Raw genomic sequence first — 23,692 nt, forward strand, 5'->3', positions numbered from 1 at the left:
GAATTCTGCAACATTCTTCTTGCCCAGGCTGAGAAAGGTGAGGCCCCTCATTTTAGACAGAGGGTCACAGCCCAGGCCCCTGGTGTGCTGTCTCTAGGACAAGGGGAGCTGCCACCAGCCTGTCAGTCCCTTCTGGGCGTGGTTTAGGGAGGGGGCGGAGTCTGAGAGCGGACACCCGCTGCGAACTACAACTCCCAGCAAGCCCCGCGGCACTGAGGTCATCCGTTAGCGGCCTCGTTTTCCTCAGTGCTGGCTGCGGCAGTGCGCGGAGGCTGCCGGGAAGGAGGCGAAATTCAAGCGGCGGAGGCTGAGATGGAGGAGAAGCTCAGACGGGTAACGGTCACCGGGCGGGCGCTGCCCCTGACTGACAGTCCGGGGGCGGGGGGTCCGCACAGAGGGGGGACTTGTCCGACCCGAGTCCGCCCGCCCGCCCGCCCGGGATACTCCTGCATCCCTGACCCCTCCTCACTGTGCGCCTCCCGTGCCCTCTGGCCTCTTCCTGGCAGTGCCCCCACGCTCTTCCCATCCCCCGTGCCTCCTGCCCCCGGCGCGTTTGCCTCCGCGACCCCCAGGCCATGCTCCCCCCCGCTCCCAGTGCCCCCCAGGGGTTGCCTCTGCGTCTCCCCAGCCCGTTCCGCCCCCGTTCCAGTGCCCCCCCGGGGGTTTGCCTCCGCGTCCCCCGCGCCCCCAGCCCATGGGGGCCCCCCGGGGGTTTGCCTCCTCGTCTTCCCCAACCCGTGGCCCCCCTCGGGGGTTTGCCTCCGCTTCCCACCCCTCGCCCGTGCCCCCCCAGGGTTTGCCTCCGCGTTCCCCCAGCCCATGCCCCCCCGCTGCACGCTCCCAATGCCCCCCCGGGGTTTGTCTCCGCGTCCCGTCAGCCCTTGCTCCCCCCACGGGGTTTGTCTCTGCGTGTCCCCAGCTCGTACTCCCCCCCGCTCCCAATGCCCCCCCCCGGGGTTTGTCTCCGCGTCCCCTCAGCCCTTGCTCCCCCCACGGGGTTTGTCTCCGCGTGTCCCCAGCTCGTACTCCCCCCCCCCGCTCCCAATGTCCCCCTGGGGTTTGTCTCTGCATCCCCCCAGCTCATGTCCCCCACCCTGTTCCCAGTGCCCTCACAGGGGTTGCCTCCGCGTTCCCCCAGCCCATGCCCCCCCGGGGTTTGTCTCCGCGTGTCCCCAGCTCGTACTCCCCCCCCCGCTCCCAATGTCCCCCCGGGGTTTGTCTCCGCGTCCCCTCAGCCCTTGCTCCCCCCACGGGGTTTGTCTCCGCGTGTCCCCAGCTCGTACTCCCCCCCGCTCCCAATATCCCCCTGGGGTTTGTCTCTGCATCCCCCCAGCTCATGTCCCCCACCCTGTTCCCAGTGCCCTCACAGGGGTTGCCTCTGCGTCCCCCCAGCCCATGCCTCCCCTGCTCCCAAGGCCCCCATGGGGTTTGCCTCTGCGTCCCCCCAGCCCATGGGTTCCCCCTACTCCCAGTGCCCACACGGGGTTTGCTTCCACGCCCCCGCTCAGCCCGTGGCCTGCCCCCGCTCAGCCCGTGGCCTGCCCCCGCCCCCGCTCAGCCCGTGGCCTGCCCCCGCCCCCTGGGGGTTTGCCTCCGTGGCCTGCCCCCGCCCCCTGGGGGTTTGCCTCCGTGCCCCCGCTCAGCCCGTGGCCTGCCCCCGCCCCCCGGGGTTTGCCTCCGTGTCCCTCCCAGCCCATTTATCAAATGTTTATCAAAAAACATTTCCTAAACAAAACAGTCCACTGCATATACTTCTCCACTTGTCCTATGGAATGTGGAGGGGCATGTTCATAATTATCTTACTCTGTATATTACTGATGGGTGGGTCACTTGGGCTTACTCAAAGCCCTCTGACCTCTTTCAACAATTTTGGGACATAGGAAATCTGTAGCTTATGAGCTGTGTTTAGCTAGACATTGTGGTTTGCACAGAAGTTTGTAGAGAAGTAGGTGTTTGTGCTCAGGAAGAACAGGGGATGCAACTTCTGCATGCCACTTCAGTAGCATAGGCTGGTTTACACCTGTGTTATCCTAGATAAGTGCTTTCCTACCTCCTGTTTATATGGAGCATTAAACTGAAAACCTTGCTTTCTTGTTATGTTTGTAACTGGAAGAAAAGGAAGGGGAATGTTTAAAACAAAGCAAAGTCCCATTAAAAAAATAGTCAGCCCTAATTCAGTGTGCCTTAAATGATGTTTGGGCTGGTAGCCTTGGCAGGTTTAAGGTACTATACTATTAAGATAGATCTTATGTGTCAGAAAATTGTGATTTGCTGATGTAAAGTTGCCTGCAGTGACTCAAAAACAGGAGTACCAGACTCAGGGCAGACTGTTAGGAAGGAGAGCACAAACACCAAATTGGTTGAGAGTTCTATTATTAGATTACACCAAACAGTTATCAAGTGTAAGCTCCTCAGATGCTATACAGTAACTCCTCATTTAACATTGTAGTTATGTTCCTGAAAAACGTGACTTTAAACAAAATGATGTTAAGCAAATCCAATTTCCCATAAGAATTAATGTAAACGAGGGGATTAGGTTCCAGGGAAATTTTTTTCACCAGACAAAAGACTAATATATATATATATACACGCACACAGACTATACGTTTTAAACAAACAATTTAATACTGGTATACAGTGAGATGATTATGAAGCTTGGTTGAGGTGGAGGAGTCAGAGGGTGGGATATTTCCCAGGGAATGCCTTACTGCTAAATGATGAACTAGCAACTGGCTGAGCCCTCAAGTTTACCTCTCACACTCTACAAGGCAGCAGGAATGGAGGGAGGGGAGACAGCATTGCAGATAGAGACAGAGACACATACCATGTGTGAGAGAGAGAGATGCACATTTCGCTGACCTTACTCTTAAGTACAATGCCTTGTTAATTAGATCAGCTTGCTGAGACCCCAGCTGCTGCCAGCAAGCTCCCTCTGTCCTGAGCCCTGTCATGTGTCCCCCCTGCTCTATGGAAGATAGGATTGGGCGGGGAAGGGGGACACCCTGAGAGCCCTCCTCTTCCTCTCCTCCCCCTGCACAGCAAACAGGAGTCTTGGGGAACAGCGCCAAGGCAGAGGGCAGGAACAGCACATGGCAGTGCGTGGAGGGACAGCTGAACTGCCGGCAATTGCTAGGCTGCGCAGCAGCTGCTGCACAGGGAATTTAGGGGAGCGGGGAGCTGGTGGGGGTGCTGCCAGTTCACCCTGGTTCCAAGCCCCTACCAGCTAGCTGCAAGGGGCTGCTCTTCTTGCAAGCAGTGGACAAAGCAGACAGCTGCCAAACAATGTGAGAAGGAAACATTACACAACTTTAAACAAGCATGTTCCCTAATTGATCAGCAACATAACAATGAAACTACATTAACTGGGACGATTATAAGTGAGGAGTTACTGTACAGCCTTAACATGCAGTCACAGACAGTCCCCTTGGGCACTATCTTGCCATCCAGCTAAGCTTATCTTTGTGATAGATGGTTCCTTACACCAAGAATCACAGCAATATTCAGGTTACACACAGTCTCAAAGGATCAGTTACTTACTCCAGGTAATCCAAGACCACTAGATCTTACACTAAAGATGATGCTTGTAGCCAATCTTATAATAAACTGTACAAAATATATTAAGTTGGAAAAGGAAATGAGTTATTTATAAAATTAAAGCAGGTGAACATTCACACCCAAATGAGTTACAGTCTTAAGTTTCCAAAGGTAATAGAAGCTTCTGTATTCAGCAAGTTCTATATGCCCCTTAGGACCCTGGGGGGTCCACAGACTGTATTTAAGGGGTTTGCAAAAGGTGACTATGAAAATAAAGTTTGAATCAAAAGTATGTGAATCCTTTCCCCTTGTCAAGGTTCCTTCCCCACTCTGAAATTTAGGGTACAGATGTGGGGACCTGCATGGACACTTCTAAGCTTAATTACTAGCTTAGATCTGGTATCGCCGCCACCCCCTCCCCCCCCCCCGCCAAGTACCACCTTTTTTCCTGGATAGTCTTGAGAGATTAACCATCTCCCTCCCTTTCTCCCACCAACTCCTGGTGGATCCAGATCCAACCCCCTTGGATCTAAAAAACAAGGAAAAATCAATCAGATATTAAGAAAAAGGCTTTTAATTAAAGAAAAGAAAGGTAAAAGAAAAACCCTCTGGGAGAGATTAGCATACCAGCTACTGTCACAGACAACAGATTCAAAACACAGAGGATGTTCCCCTGGGCACAAATTTAGTTACACAAAAAAAATACCCAATTTGATTCTGTCTCTATTTGCATAAGACAGGTTACAAAGAAATAAACATAAACCTATTTATTCCTTTGTAAAACTTACTACTCTGATAAGAGGCTAGTTCCCTGATCTTTTTCACTCCTGCTGAAACTGAAACTCTAAACAAAGGAAAAACTTCCCTCCTTCCTTTTGAAACATCTTGTTCCCCCATTGGTTCCTCTGGTCAGGTGTTAGCTAGGCTAAGTGAACTTTTTAACCCTTTACAGGTAAAAGAGGCATTAACCCTTAACCATCTGTTTATGACACCCCTTCACACACACACTCCCCCGCCTCCCATTGTCAAAACCCTGGAAGTGTTGTCATTACCATAGAAGCCCACAGTTTAGCACCCTTTTTCACACTATGTCAAATGCCCTGCCAAGAACACACAGCAGTGGTAGTTGAATTCTGTTCAGTCAGTTATCAGTCTAAGACTTCTGTAGTAGGGGTCCACGGACTACAGGTTGAACTTCAAATGGGGTCTGCATCTCCATTCAAAATTTGTTAGGGGTCCACAAATAAAAAAAGGTTGAAAACTACTGCTTTAGGACTAACCCAGGCTAAGAGGCTATGGACCTCTTGTTTATGCTTGGAAAACCTTGTTCCTCAGACTTTAAGCAGCATAGAGATCCAGTTCTTTCTTTTTAGATGTCTTTCTACCCCTCCTCCATTGTGCTCTGAGCTGCAAGCTCAGCTGATGGGAGGAATCCACGTGCATGGCTTGTTTTTAGAATGAGGGGGACACAACAACAAATGTCTTTTGGCCTCTTTAATGTCCCACAATAATCCGTCTGTTATCAACATTTAAACTCAATATAAAACCATTTCAGGCTAAGCTGACAGGAAGAATAGTTCAGTGGTTAGGGCACTACTCTGCAATATGGGAGACCTAGGTTCAAATTCCTACTCTGCCACAGACTTCCTATGTGACTTTGGGCAAGTCAATTAGACTCCTTGATCCTTAAAGATATTTAGGGTCCTAATGTCCCTGGAGGAAGTTTGAGGATCTGGTCCTTTGTTCCTAATTTGTAAAATCAGAATAATAACATTCCCCTATTTCACAGGACTGTTGATAGGGTAAATTCAACAGTGTGGGATGCTGAGATACTATGGTAACAGGAGCCACAGTGTGTTCTGCCTGTTTGTCTGGCTAGAGCAGATCAGCCAAACAGCTTCTAATCAAAGCTACAGTTGAATGCTGAAGAAAAACTATATTTAACACCAGTTGCTGGAGGGGTAACTGGGTTGCCTAAAAGCCAATTATGGTTTTAAATAATTTATTTAAATATGAATTGACCATGAACTGAATTCAATCACAACATACCTTAGAAACTGTTTAGCCTTATCTATATTAGCATGCCAAACAGTTTTGCATAGTATTGGAAATTCCAGACTCTTAGATTTTACCACTTGTAGTCTACTGTTTCATTGTCTTGTGAGAGCGTTGTCCTGAAGTCTTGCCCCATTTTGCATGTGAGCTTCATGTGCTTCTTCATGGTTGCAAAGAGTGACATGGATAAGCATTCATGTCGTGCTCCCTGTCAGTACCTGGACAGGGAAGCTAATGATCCAACCTGCAGACTAAATTTGGGGGTGAACCCTGTTCTTCCAGTCTACGTTTGTGCTTCTACCATTGCTACAACCAATGGTAGTGCAACAATGGACGATCCCCCTCCCAAAAAAAAAAAAAAAAAGTCTAAGGTAGACAAAACCCCTCAGACTGGAGTAAGATTTGTGGTTGATGGCTCTACATTCCAGTTCTCTTGTCTGATATTTAATTCCCTTTCCTTAAATTAAACCATTTACCTTCTTTACTCCCACTTTCTTGGCAGGTTACTTTATGGCTAAAAAAGACATTTGGGGATCAACCCATTCCACAATACGAAGTGAATTCACGGACTGTTGATATTTTATATGAGCTTGTGGAATGCAATGAAACCAGAGACAGGGATGTCTCCCTCGTGATAGATGACATGAAGCAGAAGACTGCAGAATATGAGTCAGAAGGTGAGCTTGGTGCTTCAAACTCCAATTACAGTAAAAACGCCTTTTTCTAAGTGACCCTATAGAGTTTCTCTTTACTATTCGCTGTAATATTTTATAAGAAGTGTGAAAAAGTAGCAATAGGCTCAGATTTCCTTGAATTCCAGCTATATAGTGTCATACACAAATGCTTTTCTCCCAACTGTGACATCAGATTGGCCAACAACAATTTCTTAAATCAACTTGAGCAGGCTGTAAAGGCTGACAAGCATCTTAGCTGCTGAACTTTCTACACTGCCAAGCTAGATGGCACAGCACTGAAATAGAGATACTGTATGTACAAGGGTGGGGGTCAGGGTTAGTGCTGATCTCAAGTGTCTGAGCCAATGTTAATCTCTAACTGAGGGGAGCAATTTAAGATTTTGAAACAGCAGCGATGTTATTTAGCAACTCCTTAGCTAATCATAGGGAGTGAGCATTGGATAAAGTGGAGAACAGCAATCAGTATTTCTGGAGTGACCTCTCAACTCAGGCCACCATAATCATTCTTATTTTAACATTTCATATACTAAATAAAAACCAGTTGCAAGGTTTTAATTAGGTAGGATTCTATAAGTTAATGATATAAGAATTCTGATACTATATAGAGGAGAATTTTTTTCTCCTTTCCTAATCACTCCCAAAAATGTGTGTGTTGTTTTTGTTTTGTTTTGTTTTTTCCTGTGTAGTCTCCCAATGAATCGTAGACTTGTAGGACTGAAAGGGACCTTGAGAGTCATCTAGTCCAGTCCCCTACACTCTTGGCAGGACTAAGTATTATTTAGACTATCCCTGAGAGGTGTTTGTCTAACCTGTCTTAAAAATCTCCAATTATGGAGATTCCACAACCTCCCTAGGCAATTTATTCCATTGCTTACCTACCCTGACAATTGGGAAGTTTTTCCTAAACTGCTCTTGCTTCAAATTAAGCCATTGCTTCTTGTCTGTCCTCAGAGGTTAACGAGAACAATTGACCTCCCACCTCCTTGTAACAACAGTTTTCAAGTACATAAGAAATTATCATGTCTCCTCTGAGTCGTCTTTTCTCCAGACTAAACACATCCAATTTTTTCAATCTTCCCTCATAGGTCATGTTTTCTAGACCTTTAATAATTTTTGTTGCTCTTCCCTAGACTTTCTCCAATTTGTCCACATCTTTCCTGAAATGTGATGTTCAGAACTGGACACAATATTCCAGCTGAGGCCTAAACAGCATGGAATAGAGCAGAATTACTTCTTGTGTCTTGCTTACAACACTCCTGCTAATACATCCCAGAATATTTGCTTTTTTTGCAACAGTGTTACATTGTTCACACATATTTAGCTTATGATCCACTATGACCCCCAGATTCCTTTCTGCAATACTCTTTCCTAGGCAGTCATTTCCCCTTTTGTATGCGTGCGACTGATTGTTCCTTCCTAAGTGGAGTGTCCTTATTGAATTTCATCCTATTTACTTCCAGTTTTTGTCCAGATCATTTTGAATTTTAATCCTATCCTCCAAAGCGCTTGCAATCGTGCACAGTTTGGTATCATCTGCAAACTTTATGTGTGCTCTCTGTGCTGTTATCTAAATCACTGGTGAAGATATGGAACAGAACTAGACCCAGAACTGATCCCTGCGGGACCGCACTGGATATGCCCTTCCAGCATAACTTAACCACTGATAACTACTCTCTGGGAACAGTTTTCCAACCAGTTATGCATCCACCTTATAGTAGCTCCATCTGTAGTTTGTTTATGAGAAGGTCATGTGAGACAGTATCAAAAGCCTTACCAAAGTCAAGATATGCCACATCTACCACTCCCCCTCCATCCATCCAGAAGGTTTGTTACCCTGTCAAAGAAAGCTATTAGGTTCAGCTTCTTCTTGGCAAATCCATGTTGACTGTTACTTATCACCTTATTATCTTCTAGGTTTTTGCAAGTTGATTGCTTAATTATTTGCTCCATTATCTTTCTGGCTACTGAAGTTAAGCTGACTGGTCTGTAATTCCCTAAATTGTCTGGCACTATATTTGCCCTTTTCCAGTCCTCTGAAATCTCTCCAGTCTTCCATTACTTTTCAAAGATAATCGCTAAGGGCTCAGATATCTGCTCAGTCAGCTCCCTGAATACTCTAGGATGCATTTCATCAGACTCTTGTGACTTGAAGACATCTGACTTGTCTAAGGGTACGTCTACACTACCTCCTGGATCGGCGGGTAGTGATCGATCTATTGGGGATTGATTTATCGCGTCTAGTGTATACGCAATAAATTGATCCCCGATTGCTCTGCCGTTGACTCCTGTACTCCACCACGGTGAGCGGCGGAAGCGGAGTCGATGGCGGAGTGGCAGCAGTTGATCCCATGCCGTGGTGATGCAAGGCTAGTTGACCTAAGATATGTCAACTTCAGCTACACTATTCTCATAGCTGAAGTTGTGTATCTTAGAACAATTCCCCCCTGTGTAGACCAGGCCTAAGTAATTTTTAATTTTTTCTTTTCCTATTTTAACCTCTGATCCTACCTCATTTTCACTAGCATTCACATCCAGTCACTACTAACCTTTTTAGTGAAAACTGAAACAAGAAAGTAATTTAGCACTTCTGCCATTTTCACCTTTTCTGTTATTGCGCCCCCCCCCCCCACCCCAAATTGAGTAGTGGGCCTAACCTGTCCTTGGTCTTCCTCTTGCTTCAGGGATTCTCAAACTTTACTGCACTGCCACCCCTTTCAGACAACAGTTACTTTATGACCCTGGGGGAGGGCTGGAGCCTGACCCTACCACCATGGGGACGGGGAGAAGGGGCTGTAGCCTCATCCCCGCCTCCCTGGGTGAGGGTGGTGCTCAGGCTTCAGCGTCAACCCTGTGTCCCAGCAAGTCTAATGCTGGCCCTGGTGATCCCCATTAAAATGGAATTGCAACACACTTTGAGGTCCCAACCCACAGTTTGAGAACTGCTGTAAATGCATTTGTAGAATGTTTTCTTGTTATCCTTTATGTTGCTAGCTAGTTTAATCTTGTTTTGTGCCTTGGCCTTTCTAATTTTGTCCCTACATACTTGTGTTGTTTGTTTATATCCATCCTTTGTAGGTTGACCTAGTTTCTACTTTTTGTAGGACTCTTTTTAAGATCCAGCCAATAGATTGTTTATGTAATACTTACAAAATGGAGCACAGAACATTGAACCTTAAACTGTGTCTTTTGTGTCTGTTCAGGCTGTAAGCACCTTGAAGCAGGGACTTTGTATTCTAAATGTGTATAGTCCCATGCACACCTGTGACAAATATTAAATGAAAGTAACTCTTTGTTTTTTCAGTCAACTATCTACAGGATCTTCTCATGGAGAGTGTGAATCTTTCCTTCAACAGTCTCTCTAGCGCAGGCACCAGCTATCTGAATGCATTGGTAGACAGTGCAATGGCACTTGAAACAAGGGACACTTCCCTGGCAAGGTAATTCTTCCACAGTTTGCTGAAGTCTGGATCAGTGATGTCCAGCCTTCTCAGCTTGAGGCCACAATCAGTTCCCTGGGGCCAATTTTCTGCCCTGTTCCATTTCTCTGTGTCACTTATGCAGCACAAAGTGAGAGGAAAGCACCCAGAATTCCGTGGTGGAGGAGCTCCCAGTAGATGTAGAGATGAAATGGCCATCTCCTACTCCTCCCTCCCTCCCTGTACTCCCTGCGATAAGTCAAGGGTGGGGAGGGGGAGTAGTTGAAGGATGCTGCACTCCAGCTATCCCCTGCTGGCATATGGTCCCTCCCTGGGGGCTCTTATACTAGCAGGCACAATTTATAGCAGCTCCCAGACTACTCTAACCTGGACTCAGCTAAGGAATCAGGGAGCTGTAACTGGCTGCTCATTCCCAGCTTCTCCTCTTTTTCCCACCTCTTGGGCTGCTCTGAGTCAGTGTGTGTGGGAGTGGGAGCCAGCCTTTGCTAGCCACTTTAAAAGGCCCAGAGGGAGCCAGTCTAACTGCTGTCCGGCTCTTCCTGGGGCCCCCACAGCTAGCCAGGAAGCAGGCAATGGAATAGTCAATGTTACTCTCACTTCCTATTCCTGTGGTGGTGCAGGCGGCCAGCAGGGGTGCTGTTGAGCACTTGCAGCAGAGAAGGACTGATAGCTGCTCAGTGGGTAGCTGCGGTGGTTGGCTAATTCAGATGTTTCTGCTGAAGAATTGCAGGGTGTGGTTTCAGGGATTGCATATTCAATTCTTAATTAAATAGACTTTTCCTTAATGTAGTCACCCTCAAGAGCCATAGGTTGGACACCTCAGTATTTCAAATCTGATTGCCTAAAACCTGCCAGAATCTGCTCAGCCCTTCATCCTTTTGGAGAGATTTAAATGAAGTATTTGGCTGTGCACCCTGCATCGATTTCTCAGATGAAACCTTACAAAAATGAGGTTCAGTCTGGCTCCCTTAATAAAACTAGGGGTTTTCCACGTGCCTTTAGCTAAAATATCAATTTCTGCCTCTGCACAACAGCTGGAGTAGGAAGGATAGAAACAGTGTGGTGTGCTCAGGCTGCATGCCATGATCTGTCCCAAAAGCGGTTGCAGTTCAGTTAGTGCATGTTTATAGCTTGTGAAATGCTTCATGATAAAAGGAGCCGCATAAATGTGTATTGCATTGCAATTAAAATGTTAAGCTATTTTGAATTTTGTGTACATTGTCAAACCCTGGCTTATAGAAGTTCTTAGCTATTTGGATTGTAAGATCGTTTAGACAGACGTAACTGTTATCAGATTTGCCATTATTTGAGAACAATCCTACAAAAAGTTTATGGAAAGTGTGAAAGAAAATAAGGGATTGTATAACCCTGAGCTTTGGCGGAGTTGACTTCTAAACAGATCAATGAAATCTCTTGTTTCATTAGCTTCATTCCTGCTATCAATGATTTGACCTCAGATTTACATGCGACAGAATCAAGAAACAGAGAAATGGAGCTTGAATTGACCAGCCTTAGGAAAAAGCTAACTGCAGCTCTGGTGTTGGAAAAACATCTCCAAGAGTGAGTAGTGGGGGAGAAAGGGAAAGAGCTGAATGGGGTTTGCTGGTTTCCTGTTCTCAGCAACTTTATAGTCTATGAACAGTAACAAGGATATCTGAATATTCAGTTCAATATTGCTCTACTTCACAGCAATTTAAACCACTATTCAAAGTCCTTGCAGAAAATTTACTTCAGATAGTCGAAAAAGGTTTAAAAATCCCAAGCCTACAATGATGAAATTAAATATTATGGGGTGAATAGTGCTCACAAGTACATGCCTGCATCTCCCACTTACTGCTTTGTGCATAGATTCAAAGTGAGCATATTTTTCTGAGCCTGAGCAGTGTGGTTTAGTGATAAAAATAAGGGACTGGGTTAGATCAAAGAAGATTAACCAAAAGATTATAAAATTCCACTAAGTCCACCAGCAACCTCACCATGCAAGTTTCATTTACATTGAAGTGTTTGGCTACAACAATGAGGGGCGTTAGAGTAAAATCTAACTATTGTGGCACTGATAGCAGCAGCAGCATAGTTAATGTTGTAGAACTAGCATTCCTGTGTACTTGTCCCAGCTCTGCCATTACCACACTGCATGATTTTAGTTAAGTCACTTAACAGTTGTATTCCTAGATTCTCTATTAACTAATCTATTATAGTGATCCACCGGGTTATTAGTGTCAGTTGTATAGATGTCCTGGCTTTTCATGCAGTTGCCTTGCTATCAGTAGGGATATCCCAGGGTCTTGGGAATCTGTGGGGTATCTGTGCACATGGAAATTTCATTCCACCAATAACTAAACTGGTGGAGAGACAGAGTGTGAAACTCTGTCCCTCCTGTGGGTGTTTACTTGAGAGTGTTAATTTGGCTGAAGGTTAGTAAGCCACATACATTCACCACAATTTTCTTCTTAAAGGGACCTTAAAAAAACAGAAGAACATCTGGCAATGGAAAAAGCCAAAGCTGACAGCCGAACCCAGAACATGAAGTTCCTGAAGGATAAATCTGAGGACTTCAAATTCAGGATAAAGGCTGCAGAGGTTGGTGATAAACGTCTTCTACCAGTATTGTTGAAGGAATACGTGATCGTGTCAAATTGGGCCCTAAAATGTATGGTTTCACTATTAGTGACATCTTTGGAGCTTCTTAGCCTTCAAGAGGGGGAATCTATTACAGCTGATACTTGGAAATAAAGAATGGTTGGTCCCTGCAGGGAATCAGTTGTGAGTGATCCCCCGTCACCTTTCCTGCAGAGCTGGGGATAAGTGGATGGATGCTGTGATGCTTGGATCCTTTTGCTTAAAAGGTAAGAGAGGCCTTAGGGGTTGAATGTGTCCCCTGCTGGAGTGGGGTGGCAAGTAGTTGCCCCAATATTTTAAAGTTAAGGAAGTTCCCACTAATTGTGTATAAGGCTATGATTTTGTTAAACAAATTTTTAGTCAATTTCATAACAGGTGTGTGTGTGTGTGTGTGTTTGTGTGTGGTGTGTCTGTGTGTTTGGGCAGGCAGTGGGGAACCATGCTTACAGAAAGGTTACGGTCTGGGAGTGGGGGATTGAAGAATGAGCTCACCCCACAATTGTGGCTTTATTAAATTGACTTTATTAAAATGAATTATTACCATGAACGTAACTGTTATGCCAATAATGTAGCCTTAACTGTATACTGGAAGGACAAATGCAAATACGTAAGCAAATGTGTAGCTTTTTGCTCACATGAATTGTCCCATAAAGTCAAAGTTACACATGGGCTTTAAGTGTTGGAGAACTGGGACCTTAAAGCAACAATTACAGGTAAGAAGAACAGGAGTACTTGTGGCATCTTAGAGACTAACAAATTTATTTGAGCATAAGCTCATAACAGTAAGTAAATTTACATCCCCCATAGCTATTTTTCTGTTGAATAAGAGCAATTTTGTACAGTTGTTCCTTGATATAGAATCATAGAAGATTAGGGTTGGAAGAGACCCCTCAGGAGGTCTAGTCCAACTCTCTGCTCAAAGCAGGAACCTTCATAAATTTGGGGAACTTTCATAAATTTAAAAATGTATAAGCATGGGCTATAGTTGGAATTACTCTTCACGTACTTGTCTATACAGATGATATCAGAGAGCATGTTCTCTTCCAGTGTCCATTTCAGTAGTGGTACAGTGTAACGTGCATTGCATATTGGTTACTTGACTGATTCTGAAACCATTGTTGGACTAGTTAAGTGCTATATGAGAAATGAAGTTTCCCAACCCCCTTATGAAGCAAGTAAGGGTGAGTGTTAGATTCCACTTTGACAAAATGACTATGTACAATAGTCTGTCAATTCTGAGGGATAAATATTCTATTAGTGTGATGACATTTTACTAGGTAAACCTACTCATGTCCTCATTGAATGCTCTAGTCCTGCTAGTTTTCTAGTCGGTATATTGCTGTTTATGCATGTTTCATTAGCCACTGGTTGCACAGTTTAAAGTTGCTTCGAGATTAGCACTTAAAACAGCATTAAATTCTTGCTGTAGTTGACTTTTTTTTTCTTTTTCCCTGCTTATGTTAAAATACAAGTAAGCATCAGAATATCTCTATTCATAGCAAAACTTTAAACAGAAAATGCATAATATATTGTACACTGTCTGTTCAGTAGAGGAGCCGAGTGTGCTGTACAAACTGTGAACTGTCTTTTCTCTTGTAGGAACAGCTTTCTGCAAGCGGGATGGATCCTTCCTTGACACATCAGTCATTAGTGAGCCTCTCAGAGGTGGGTGTGTTGTGACAAGATGGACATTTCTGAAGTGGTGCATGTGAATCAGCATTTGTTTGGATAGTTTTAAAGAAATAACATTTATTCATATGGATATTTGAGTACATGTGTATGTTAGAAATAGGCCCAAACTAACATCCACATCCAAATGTCTCTGATCTGTGGGGGTGTCCAAAATCTAATCTGTGATCCAAATTTTACGTCCTGAGGCCACCTCCAATTTTAGGTGAAAATAACATTTTTTGATATAATTGTGAATGGTGTAATTTGTTAAAGAGACACTGTCACAATACTTTCATTTTTAAAAAAACCTGTTTCCTGTGTTTCTAATTGTGGATTCTCCAGCTGTGTGATGCTGCACATGATGTCTGTCTGAGTCTGTTCTTTCTGTTGTCACAACACTGATATCACACCCTGTTATTATAACAGAGAGAAATCCAAACGTGTAATGTGCTTTTTGCCATTTGTGTTGTTTTATTTCTTGCTTATTAGTTAGTTTGAATGATGAATATAGCCTAGTCAGTTTCACTTTGTGGATGTCATGAACTAGCATTATTTGGCAGTATGTGGATTGCAAAATGCTGGTTGAAAAATGTTCCCATTGAAATCTTAAATTTAAAAAAATCATGGAAACTTCTACCTAGGTCTTGGTTTTGTAAAACTTGTTTTCTAATAGAGCCTAAATATGCGGGCAAGTTTGACTTGACGGTGTTCTTTTATCAGTTTTGCAGAGTGCTGAACAAATATTTGGGGTGAAGGGGGTGTAAATTACTGCATCATAATGCATCATAGGTTTATCTTTGATTTTTAAATGGCTTTAGAGCTACTGAAAGTTGCTTGATTTAGTAATCCTCAAGTTAACTCTTCTCTTTGTGCACTGAATGGTTACAGCACCAAAAGTGGTGGTAGAAGGTTCCCCACGCTGTCCCACCAATGTGGCTCAGCCCTGTTCTGGCAGGGCAGCCTCTAGGTATTAGTGTGTAACTCATTCTTAGTGATCTATTCAGTCTTGGCCTGTGCTGAGATCACCAGCAAGGGTCTCAGTGCCCGTTGCGAAGGTGACGTGGACATCTGTCCTCTGGGTTATAGATTGAGATCACCACAGACCAGCGGACAGCCACCAAATGGTACACTGTATGAAAAGACGTATGCAAAAATTTGCTTTTTTACCCCAATATAAAACTTCAACTGGATTTGACTAAATAAAATTGTTGGAATATTAAATCTGGGAAGAGTTATAGATCCTTAATCAGAATTACGGCAACGATGGGCTCCCTTAAAAGCTATACAGAATAAAACATTTGCAAATTCGTAAATGCTTTGTTTTACTGATTTGCATCACTTATACTAAATTAGATTGCAGAAATATAACCTGGTGCTTTGCCCTTTTCACAGAAACTGACTGAACTAAAGCAACAGACTGTGCCTTTGAAGAAGAAACTGGAGTCCTACTTGGACTTAACTCCTGTAATTATTTCTGCTACTACTATTATTATCCTAAATGTGTATGTGTGTATATATAAGAAAATGGAATTGCTTCTCTTTAGGTGCTATAACTTAGGCATTAATTTCACGTCAAATTAACTTCAGGGGATGTTTTGTAGCTGAAATATTTTAGATATAGCTAGACATCAAAATGTAAATAAATTCTGTTGCAATGAGTTGACAGGCTCACAGTTATGCTGTTTCCAAACTCTGTGTACGGAAGGATTTTGCTTAAATAGCAGCATGTTTTAAAAAGTTCCACTAGATAGATTTTGCTCTCACCTACCACAATGCATGGGAATTGAACCAAAATAAACTGGTTGGATAAGCTAGGCATCAGGTGAATTATCTGGAAAAGTTGAGAGGAAAACAAAAATCTATGGCACAATTATTTTCCAAAGATTATCAGTCATTTTAAAAGGTATATACATCAAACTTTGAATCTGCTGGTACATACCACCATTACTATTAATCATTTATGTAGCAGTATAAATGGTTACAGCATTGTGCAGTAGTTGGAGTTCAGTCAAGGGAACTTCTGTAAACAACTGTACAGTAATTCAAAGAGATTAGAGCCAACAGTAGTTTATTAATCCACAAAGTGAGAGGTATCCAAACCCTGTCTTTGCATGAAGTGGACAGGTCACCTGTATGTGGTGTTTGGGGGACGATCTAACTGCAGCACTTGCAGAGCTCCTCTGAAAGTGGATGAAACACAAAATTCATGTTCCTTTCTCAAATCAGTAGTGAGGGATTCTCTCTCTTGGACATAGCGAAGATGCTGCAACAATTGTGAGGGGTAGCATTTTGATTTATTAAATGAACCTGTGTGTCGAGATTCACCATTCTACCTCTCGTATTTATCTGGTCCCATTACTGTAGTCTCTGGGTGCCTCACAATCTTTAATGTATTTATCCTCACAGCACCCTGTGAGGTAGGGAAGTTCTATTATCCCTTATCTCAGATGGGGAAATGAGGCACAGAGCCATTAAATGACTTGCCCCAGGTCACATGGGGAGCTGTGCTGGAACAGGGAACTGAATCCAGGTCTCCTAGGTCCTCAGCTAATGCCCCTAACCACTGGACCATCCTTCTTCTCTTCACCAATCTGCTCCTTGCAGTGAGTTCCCCCACTACGCACATCCTTGCTGTAGGCCTGACTCCCTCACCTTAGATCAATGGTTCTCAACCTTTCCAAACTACTGGACCCTTTTCAGGAGGCTGATTTGTCTTGCGTACCTCAAGGTTCACCTCATTTAAAAACTACTTGCTTAAAAAACAGACATAAAAATGCGAAAGTGTCTCAGCACACTATTAGTGAAAAATTGCTTCCTTTCTCCTTTTTACCATGTAATTGTAAACCAAATCGCAACACACGCACCCCCAGTTGTGAAACACTGATATAGCATATAGAGCAGTATAAACAACTCATTGTCAATATGAAATTTTAGTTTGTTCTGATTTTGCTAGAGCTTTTCATGTAGCCTTTTGTAAAACTAGGCAAATATCCAGATGAGTTGACATACCCTCTGGAAGACCTCTGCATACCCCCCTCTATCCTAGTCCCCAGAGGCAGTTTGCTTGGTTCTATCAAGGGACTCGAGACACCAGAATTGGCTTTTATTCTTCCCATTTTCCCTATCTTGCTTTCAGTGAATGTGGAAGGCTCAGCCCTGCCCCTTAGCCTTTGTGCTTCTCTCACCACTGGCTGAGTGCCTGAGATGCTGAGCAGGAGAGGAGGCTATGTGCACATGTGGGCACCTTCCTGTTCAGCGTCTGGGCTGCAAACACTGCCGGGAATGTTTAAAGCCCGGCTCTCTTGGTCAAGAGCTTTGTGAATTTTTCATGGAAATGTTTCTTTTAACATTAGGCTTCGTAAAAGCTCTTTCAAAATCCATTCAGGTTTGGGTTGTTCTGTGTCTTTAATTGCAGCACTTTTTGCATCTTGGGGGAACACGGAGATCGTTTGATTATCCCCCACTTTTCTCCTACCCTTTATTAAAATCTTCTGGGTGAGGAGAAACCCTGTGCTTCAAGCTGAAGTGGGACTGTCGCTACGTGCGGTTAACATGCCATTTTTCTTTCTTTTAGAATCCTTCCCTTGCTCGAGTGAAGATTGAAGAAGCAAAGCGGGAGCTGGTAGGGGCTTTTGTTGCTTACAGAGATTTAATTGGACCCTGGCACTCCGCTCCCACCCTCCCCCCCCCCCCCCCAAAAAAAAAATCATCCAAAACTCCAACATTGATGATGGTTAGGTTTGGGTTTATCTGCCTCCGATTCTAATCTTGATGCTCTCCAGAGATAAAGATCTGGGTAGAAATGTGGCTCAGGTTACATGGAAGTGATTCTTGTTGATAAGGAGGAACATGTTGAAGGGCGGCCCAGCTTTTCAGAGTTATTTAGATGCCTTAGTCTTACTGCAATGAGTGGAAGTTAATCACCTAAATAGCTTTGAAGAACTGTGCAGAAGTGTTTGTGCCACCTTTCAAGGATGCTTTTTGCTAGAACGCTTTGCAGTCTCTAGGCCCTTTTGGATACATCACTGCTGCTGGATTCTCAGACAGTAGTTGTGGCTTGTAATGCATTTTTTAATCAGCAGTTGGACAGGAGTACAGCCGTTTCTCTATAAAATAGACTACACAAAGGTCATCCATGCATTTGTCTCCTGCAGGCTTGATTGCTGCTAAGTGCTGTATATAGAGTTGCCTTTGAAGTCCACATGGGACTGCAGCTGCCTTTCTCCTGAATGTCATGGACCAGTGTGTACATAAAACCTGTGTTTAAGTTTTTGCACTAGCTTCCTATTTGCTTCTAGATGCAATTGAAGGTGTTGATAATCATTAAGGCCCTAAACAGTCAGGATCACAATTATGAGACCATCCATCTCTTTGGACTGTATCAGTAGGATCAGTGGTGAGGCACTTATTTCATGAATTTGATCCCACTTCACCACTGGTAGGGCTTTTTCAAGTGAGAGTTTTTCACCTTAGTAATATGCTTTGGCAGCCTATCTGTCTAATAACCATTCCAAGCATGATGGGAAGCCCACCACATGTGACTAGCATTTTGCTGTTTTTGTGCATACATGTGGAATTTGTATGTTAAGCTCAGTAAAACAAGAGTACAAAGTTCTTCAATATTCCTGTTCCGTGCATCACACTGTAAGAGATTGTGTCATGGACTCTCTATTCACCCCCTGTTCACCAGCTGCTTGGTTATAAAAATGTTGCATTCCAAGGGCCATGTGGATCACACAACATGAACCAGTGGTGTCAGTTTGGAAATAATTACTGTGATTTAGCCTTTTAGCTACCTGGCAATAAGTTTATTTGTAGACTATAAGTATAACGGTGGATGCTTTATTAGGGTTTGATGTTTGGAGATTGTCCTGGGAACAATGTAACATTGTCATAATATTAAAGAATACTGTATATCTTTTTGGGTCATCATTCTGATTAGTAATGCTAATTTTTGGCTTTTTATGATGACTCATTTTTCTCTGTTCATGAGCTGCTACATGCTGAGTCACCTATTATATTTTCAACTAACCATGCATTGTACTGAGTACTGGTAAACATCCCACACCAATAATGCTCTTTCAGTTATTTGGGTTAATGCATACAAATGATGTCCAATGGGATTTGACCATTAGCAACATATTTGTCTAACAGCGATGTAAAAGTGATTTGCATTGCCACTGATTTCTCTTGTTTCTTTCTCCCTCTAGAATGCTCTTGAGGCTGAGTTCTCCAGTAAAGTGGACATGATGGCACTGTCAGTACCAGAGCCTAGCAAACGCCGATTTACCTGACGTCAACTGTGTGGGAAAAGGACTTCTTTTTTTTTTTTTTTAAGGCAGACTTTTTGCACTCCTAAACATGGTGGTGTATTCTTCACTGTTGGGGCCTGCACACTTGCCATCTTTCTTCCAAGCACACAGATTTTGATGGTTTCTCATAGCTTTGGTTTTGTAAAAAATATGTATTTTTCTGTAAGACTGAATAATAAAAACAAGGCTTCTTTCTCTGTCCACTTTTATAAATACGAGCTAAAACTGGTAAATGACCTCCAGATGGTGACCTAATCAGCAAACAAGCAGTTTCATGTTTGGTTAAATTTCTGTACTAGGTATCTTCTGTTTTACTAAATTAGCTCAACTGGGGGGAAAGGGAGGGAGGAAGGAGTTGAGGCTTGACAGAAAGCTCTCTGGTCAGTCTTGGTCTCTTCTTCTCCCCTGCCAGGTTCTAGATCTCTAGCCTTAGAAGAGTCTTCTATTGGTGAGTCGAGGGAAGCTAGACAGCATTTGTTATGTCTTGTGAGATGAGTCTCCTCAGCCAACATCAATCACTTTTCTCTTCTCCTCTTCAAATCCTTTTTTAAAATGAATGTAGAGTTCTAGCTGTTAAGACAAAGCTTAATTACTTTCCCTACTTTAACATAACAGGTGCCTGCTGCAGACAGAAATTGAAGTGACTGATACCAGTTTCACCTGGTATACCTAACTGATTTATAGTCAGTGCCCCAATCCCTTAGTTGTCAGACAAACAGGATTCCATTCTTTTGTCCGTGCACTCATTCCTGAGCTGGGGGTGGCTAAGCCCAAGAGAGCAGTTGTAAATATTTCTGCAAAGCTTGGTAAAGCAGCTAATGCATTAATAGACGCTTTCCAAAAGTTGCAACGAGACATTGATAAAGTAGCAAAAGTAGCTATGCAAAGTAGACGTGTGCTAAATGCTATGAATGCTGAATTAGGGGGGGCTTGTGCTCGCATCGGGGAAAAATGTTGCTTTTATGTCAATCACTCTGGCTTAATTGAACAGGATTTACAGACTATTAAGAACGCTGCTGTTGTTTTTCATGCTGTATCTCTTGATCACACCTTCAATTTTGAGGATCTTCTCCCAGACCTTGGGTCATGGTTTACTGGCCTTTTCCGTACAATTGTTAAATGGATTATTTTCTGTCTGTTCTTCCTATGTATTGTTTGAATAGTAATACAATGCGCAAAATATCTGTATAATGCTGTAACCAAAGGTTCTGTTGTCCGTAAGACAACTCAGTACCTGTCTCTTCAGCTTAATCGTAAATTACGTAACAGGCCTGGCAATCTGGGCTTGCCAGGCCTGAAGGGGGGATTGTGAAAGCTGGCTGACCCCCCCCTTAATAGATTACAAGCGGCCAGTAGGTGGTGGGGGGTGAGTACTGCTCATGGACACAGTAGCCTGAATTTTTGCACTATCTCTTTTCCTCTGCCTCAAAGCAGGAAGATCCTGCTCCAAAACAGTCAGTACTACCCAGATAACGGGAGCACGAGATTTTACACTTACCAATCAAGTATTAACACGCAAGGGTCTTTGTCTGAATGTGTATAAAAGGTTTGTGAAATTTGTGTAAGACAGAGTCTTTTATACCAAGGTACAGGCTCTCCTTTTTCTGCAGAATAAAGCATTTTTCCTTATCCCTGTCAGGCTGTTAATTGGCTCTCAGCTAGGCAAACCCGATATTTCGGTAACATAAGCATGCATACAGCCCTAACCCTCCTCGCCCTAAGAGCACACACCGAATAACTTCCTTCCCAAAATAAAAGCTGCTTATCAGGAACCTCCTCTGGTGTTTGTCCTTCCCCAAGCACCTGCCTGCCGCTGCGACTGGCTACCTTCCTCCTGGCTTCAGAACAGCTCCTGGCTGCATGCATCTAGGGATTCCAGGATGTATTCCTCTGCCTCAGCATCCTTGCTCCTGCTTTGCTGCTCTTCCTCCTGCCTTGTTGAACTGGCCTCTGAAGTGTCCATGGTGGTAGTCGGAGTGGAGGAGGGGTTGCCCCCAAGTATTGCATCCAGCTCTTTGTAGAAACAGCAGGTGGTGGGGGCAGCACCGGAGTGGCAGTTTGCCTCGCGGGCTTTGTGGTAGGCGTTCCGCAGCTCCTTCACTTTAACCCTGCACTGCAGTGCATCCCTGTCATGGTCCCTTTCCATCATGTCCCTTGATATCTGCCCAAAGGTATCGTGATTCCTATGGCTGGAGTACAGCTGGGATTGGACAGCTTTCTCTGCTCAAACACTGATGAGGTCCAGCACCTTGCCATTGCTCCATATTGGGGATCACCTGGCGCGTGGAGGCATGGTCACCTGGAAAGATTTGCTGAGAGTGCTGCACACCTTGCTGTGCAAACAGGAGATTTTCAAAATTCTCAGAGAATGTAAAGGGTGAGTCTGGCTGTTGATCACCTGAGGGCAGGGCAGTAGAGTTCAAACTGATGACCAGAGGGGCTAGAACAGGCATTGTGGGATACTTCTGGAGGCTGATCAGAGCACATTAACAGACCAGGGCGTCCACACTGGCACTGTGGCGTTACAGCAGGGGTGCGTCAAATGTTATTCCACTCGCTGAGGTGGAGTACCAGGAACGCTCTAACTGTGGAGTCAGAGCGCTTTATGTGCCTTGCCGGTGTGGACTTGTTGTGAGTTAGAGCGTTCTATGTGCCTTGCCGGTGTGGACTTGTTGTGAGTTAGAGCGCACTGGGCTGCTTTAATGCGCTTTAATTCACAAGTGTGGCCATGTCCTTAGAAAGTCTATCTAGGTCAGACGTGGGCAAACTACAGCCAGTGGGCCACATCTGGCCCGTGGGACCATCCTGCCCAGCCCCTGAGCTCCCAGCCAGGGAGCCTAGTCCCCGGCTCCTCCCCCGCTGTTCCCCATCCACCGCAGCCGGGCTGTGCTCTGGCCCACCGCTCCTGCTAGGCAGCATGGGGAGTGCAGCTGGCTCCTGCTGCTGGTAAGGGGGCGGGGAGCAGTGGAGTCCTAGGGGGCAGTCAGGGAGGAGGGGGTGGGTGGGTGGATGGGGCAGAGGTTCTGGGGGGCGGTCAGGGGATGGGGGACAGGGAGGGTTGGGAGTGAGAGTCCCGGGGGGGTTGTCGGGGGGCGGGGATGTGGATAGGGGTCAGGAGGGCAGTCGGGACAGGGAGCAAGGGGAGTGGGATCCCAGTGGGCAGTTAGGGGTGGGGGGGTCCCGGGAGAGGGCAGTCAAGGGACAAGGAGCGGGGGCAGGGGTTGGATGGGTTGGGGGTTTTGAAGGGGGCAGTTAGGGGGCAGGGCCCAGGCTGTTTGGGGAGGCACAGCCTTCCCTACCTGGCCCTCCATACAGTTGCACAACCCCATTGTGGCCCTTGAGCCAAAAAGTTTGCCCACCCCTGATCTAGGTTGTGAGTATGAAAGAGGTTGTGGCCTAATTTGAGTGTGGTCTATTGTGAGAGAAATAGCAGAGTGATTTGATAATTTAGATGGATTTTTAATGATGCATTTAAGACTGAGTAAACTGGGCAAATAATGCCCTGGATAGGGCTCAAGCATGCGTGGTGCAGAGAGAGTTAGAGTCTTTTAGCTGTGAAGCTCTGAGAAGTCTTTACTGAGCATATGCAAATTGCAGTTTTTCAATGATTTATAACTTTGCCAAATCTGGGTGGATTTTCATAAAAACTGCAAAAGGCACATTGCTGAGATGCAGACAACTCCCCAGCCAAATTTCAGGTCGTTGCTCCAAAGCATGGGGGCATTAGAGCTCACCAACAAAAAGACTAAGAAACTTCTAACATGGCCTTTCCCTATCCTCATTCTCAGAAACGTTGGAACCATTTTGGCTTAAACTTTCCAAAACAATTCATCATGAGGCAGACACCCAGCATGGGAAATTTCAGCCTAAATGGTTAAAGTTTGGCAAAGTTATATAAACAAGGAAACAGGGTCATATCATGGGAAGTGGGCAATCTTAATAAATAGGCTGAGCTGCAAGCACTTCCTATAATACAGACACTTGAATTTGGTTTGGTTATAAAAAGCCACTTAGCTTTAGGATTGGCAAATTTGATTTTTTAAATAACTTTTGATGGTTGATATTTATTATTTTTAAGCATTTATTTTTACAGATGTGTGAATTATGGGGGAGGGTCAGACCACTACTTATTGACAGTAGATGTTGAGAATCAAAAAGTTTTATAAACCATTAAACACAAACTGTCAGTGTCACATGCTAAAATATACACAGTAAATATGCAAATCATACCTGTTGTTCCTATTCATTTGGTAATCCATTGTAAACAAGCCTAATTCACTCTCTAAATCACTGGATTTTGAATCAAAGTTCCCCAGCTGCATTTTTTTATGTTGCCTATCTGTAAATTTCATTTATTATCACTGGAAAT

General features: G+C 44.4%; 1 protein-coding gene across 1 annotated transcript; it reads left to right on the top strand.

Moving 5' to 3' along the window:
• The first annotated feature begins 230 nt into the window (after positions 1–230).
• Positions 231–19,516, top strand: HAUS1 (HAUS augmin like complex subunit 1). The gene is made up of 9 exons (XM_050942931.1): positions 231–333; positions 6,092–6,266; positions 9,586–9,721; positions 11,147–11,281; positions 12,178–12,301; positions 13,940–14,005; positions 15,404–15,475; positions 17,586–17,633; positions 19,222–19,516. Exons 1-9 carry the CDS (start codon positions 313–315, stop codon positions 19,303–19,305), a joined length of 861 nt encoding a protein of 286 aa, XP_050798888.1. The 5' UTR covers positions 231–312; the 3' UTR covers positions 19,306–19,516.
• Positions 19,517–23,692: the final 4,176 nt, after the last annotated feature.

This window comes from Gopherus flavomarginatus, chromosome 3 (assembly GCF_025201925.1).
Source record: "Gopherus flavomarginatus isolate rGopFla2 chromosome 3, rGopFla2.mat.asm, whole genome shotgun sequence".
NCBI classification, from domain to species: domain Eukaryota; kingdom Metazoa; phylum Chordata; order Testudines; family Testudinidae; genus Gopherus; species Gopherus flavomarginatus.